This window comes from Olea europaea, chromosome 17 (assembly GCF_002742605.1).
Source record: "Olea europaea var. sylvestris chromosome 17, O_europaea_v1, whole genome shotgun sequence".
NCBI classification, from domain to species: Eukaryota; Viridiplantae; Streptophyta; class Magnoliopsida; order Lamiales; family Oleaceae; genus Olea; species Olea europaea.
Window position 1 is genome coordinate 22933525 of NC_036253.1, and position 3015 is coordinate 22936539.

At 36.2% G+C, this 3015-nt stretch overlaps 1 protein-coding gene across 1 annotated transcript in view; it reads left to right on the plus strand.

Annotated features, from left to right (window-relative positions):
- The window catches only part of LOC111365447 (acid beta-fructofuranosidase-like), a 7526-nt gene extending 4912 nt beyond the window's left edge, over positions 1-2614 (plus strand). The window contains exons 4-7 of the mRNA XM_022985994.1: positions 351-512; positions 612-847; positions 1411-1498; positions 2100-2614. Of these exons, the coding sequence (XP_022841762.1) occupies positions 351-512; positions 612-847; positions 1411-1498; positions 2100-2300 (687 nt within the window). The 3' untranslated portion in view covers positions 2301-2614. The remainder of the gene's footprint in view (positions 1-350; positions 513-611; positions 848-1410; positions 1499-2099) is intronic.
- The last annotated feature ends 401 nt before the right edge of the window (positions 2615-3015 follow it).

Sequence of the window (3015 nt, forward strand, 5' to 3'; positions counted from 1 at the left end):
GCGGGGGAGGAAGGGGGAAGAAGGGAAGGAGTTATGGGGAAGGGAGGCAGTAGGCCTCAAGAGAGGCAAAACAGAAAGGGGTTGTGAACAGAATAGAGGGAGAGCGAAGTAGGGATAGAGAAATGAAGGGAGGCAGGGAGAAGAAACACAATGCATGGGGCTAGAACATGTCGGGGCTGTGGGGATGGGGTGGGGGTGGACATACAAGGTGGAGTAGAATAAAATGGACTGATGTGTCTAATGGGATTTTAACAAAATTTAGATAAAATAATAATAATAATAAATAAAATTGAAGCCTTTTCATTTTTTCTCTCAAACTAGATCCTTGTTAAACAATTTCCTTCTTGCAGTCTATTCCAAGGACCATTGTGTTTGACAAGAAGACAGGCAGTAATATACTTCAATGGCCAGTTACAGAAATGGAAGATTTAAGATCAGAAGTTGTTGAATTTAATAGTGTGAAGCTTGGGCCTGGATCCATTGCTCCATTGGAAGTTGACACAGCTTCACAGGTTTGTACTTTACTTGGCCTATTAACTAAAAGGGTAGGGAAATTTTCATTTGAAATCATTATGTTTAAATGACGGGACTTCATTTTGTATATGGTGCAGTTGGACATAGTTGCCTTATTTGATATCGATAAAGATGCAGTTGAGGAAACTGTTGAAGCAGATGTTTTTTACAATTGCCCAACAAATGGTGGTGCTGCTAATAGGGGAAAATTAGGACCATTTGGCATTGTCGTTCTTGCTGATGAAACACTATCAGAGGGAACCCCAATCTACTTTTATGCTATCAAAGGAGCTAGTGGAGAGGTTGAAACCCATTTTTGTGCTGATGAATTGAGGTTGTTTTTTCTTTTTTTATTTTCCTTCTCTTTGCCTAATTGATGCGTACTAGGTTTTCATTAAAAGTTAAACCAAAACATCAATGCAATGTGATGGCATTCAAAATAAACATCATGAACATCGGACCCAAGGTTGGTGCTCGGTTCCTGTAGTTTCCCAACTTATATCTCTCTTCGCCACTCCTGAGAAAAGTGGGTCAGGATGTCTCTAATGCCCCTCCTGTGATCAAGGCAAAGCGAGGGAGAATATACGTCATTTTATGTAAATTTTAACTAAAACTTTCTAAATTTTCTTTACTTTCAAAAGAGTGATGGATAACCCAGTAGTTAAACCTTACCGAATAATTTACTAGTGTAGGTGCTTGTCCAGCTTTGATGTATATTTTGTCCCATTGTTACCTTACCTCGTGGTTTATAGCTATTTTGTACTCTTCATCAGCATTTGAAGGCTTGATGAAACTAGAAGTTTGGTTTAGAAGTCACTTCTTATCGGTTTGCATAAGCAAATTTATGCTTGTAGCTAACTTGGGAAAAAAAATTATTACTACATATTTCTGATGCAGATCATCAAAAGCTCCTGAAGTTGACAGAGTAGTCTATGGGAGCAAAGTCCCTGTGCTCGATGGTGAAAAATACTCCCTGAGATCATTGGTATGTAATAATTGATCATATTTTAATTTTTCATCCCTTCCCTTTCTAGCTTCTCATTGCCTGGTTCTAGTCTATTCGGTTGTCATACTGCTTTATGATTATCAAGCAAGCAAATTAATGCTTTATGTGCTTGGTTTTATTGTAACAGAAAGTTGGAGTCTTAGAAATCTCATTTATGTTTATCAAGTATATTAATGCTTCAAAGAGATTTTCTTTATTGAAACAGAAAGTCGGAGGCTTAGAAAAAGGAGAAAGATAATTTACACTCGTCATGTTTTAGTATTCAGTACTAGCCAATACTGAACACCAGAGTGAGCAAGATTTTGGCTTTTTTATTTCGTTAATATTATTTAGTGTTGTCTAGTCCACCTTAGCAAATATACCATCGTATTGGAGTTCATGAAAACTGTTTTGAAAAACCCATGTATTATTTGTATCATGTACGTTCACACGACCACAAGTTCTCTGTTTTGGCTCAATTTACCTTGCAATAATCAAAATTTAGTCTTCAAAACCACTCCGTATGTGATGTTCTATCAGTATCCAGTAATTCACTTAATCTGATACAATTTGAAAACTCCATTCTTAATAATAAATTCAGGTTGATCACTCCATAGTGGAGAGCTTTGCTCAAGGAGGAAGAACAGTCGTAACATCGCGAATTTATCCGACAAAGGTGATCAATGGAGCCTCACGAGTTTTCTTGTTCAACAATGCCACAGGAGTGAATGTCACAGCATCTGTCAAGATATGGAAAATGGATTCTGCTAATATTCGTCACTTCCCCTTCGATCAGTTGTGACTCATCTCAAATGCTGTACTATAATTAATATATTTCTTGGTTTAGTGTCAGCAATTGTTAGAAATTATACTCAAATGGTCCTCTTTTTCTTTTCCGTTTTCCCCCTTTTTATTTATTTTTATTACTGAGCCATGTTGATTAAGTCCGATGTCATAACTCTTGCAGATTAGTAGGAGGCCGTTTTTCAGTTTCTTCGTTATGCCAATAAAATAGGGCTTTAGTGGGTCAATTAGTTGTGTTTTTTTTGAGAACTTGATTTAATTTGTTTAGCTTGTAATTTGTTATAAATAGCTGATGATACTATTCTTCTGTTATCATTTCGTCAATTAGAAATTTTCTTCTTCTCTCATTCATTTTTCCTACTAAGTTTTTACTTCTAAGATCTTATGCTTGGAAATTATTTTGAATTTAATTTCCTGCATCTGGTATTAGAGCCTGAAATATCCAGAGTTTCGTTTGTTGTTCTAGACTGCTTGTAATTAGGTTACAATAATGAATGGTTCAATCCAGCCTTAACTTCCGAGGTTTTGTGGGAAAAATTTTGATCAATGTTGTATCTATTTGAATGATTTGTTTGTGTGAAAAATGGTGTTTCTCAAAACACTCTAAAACGAGTGCTACTTTTGTCAATTAGGTTTTCGGCTTACTTGGAAAATTCTGCCTAATTGGCATTCGACTATTGGATACTTGATACTCACTTGGATTGTGCTAGTTG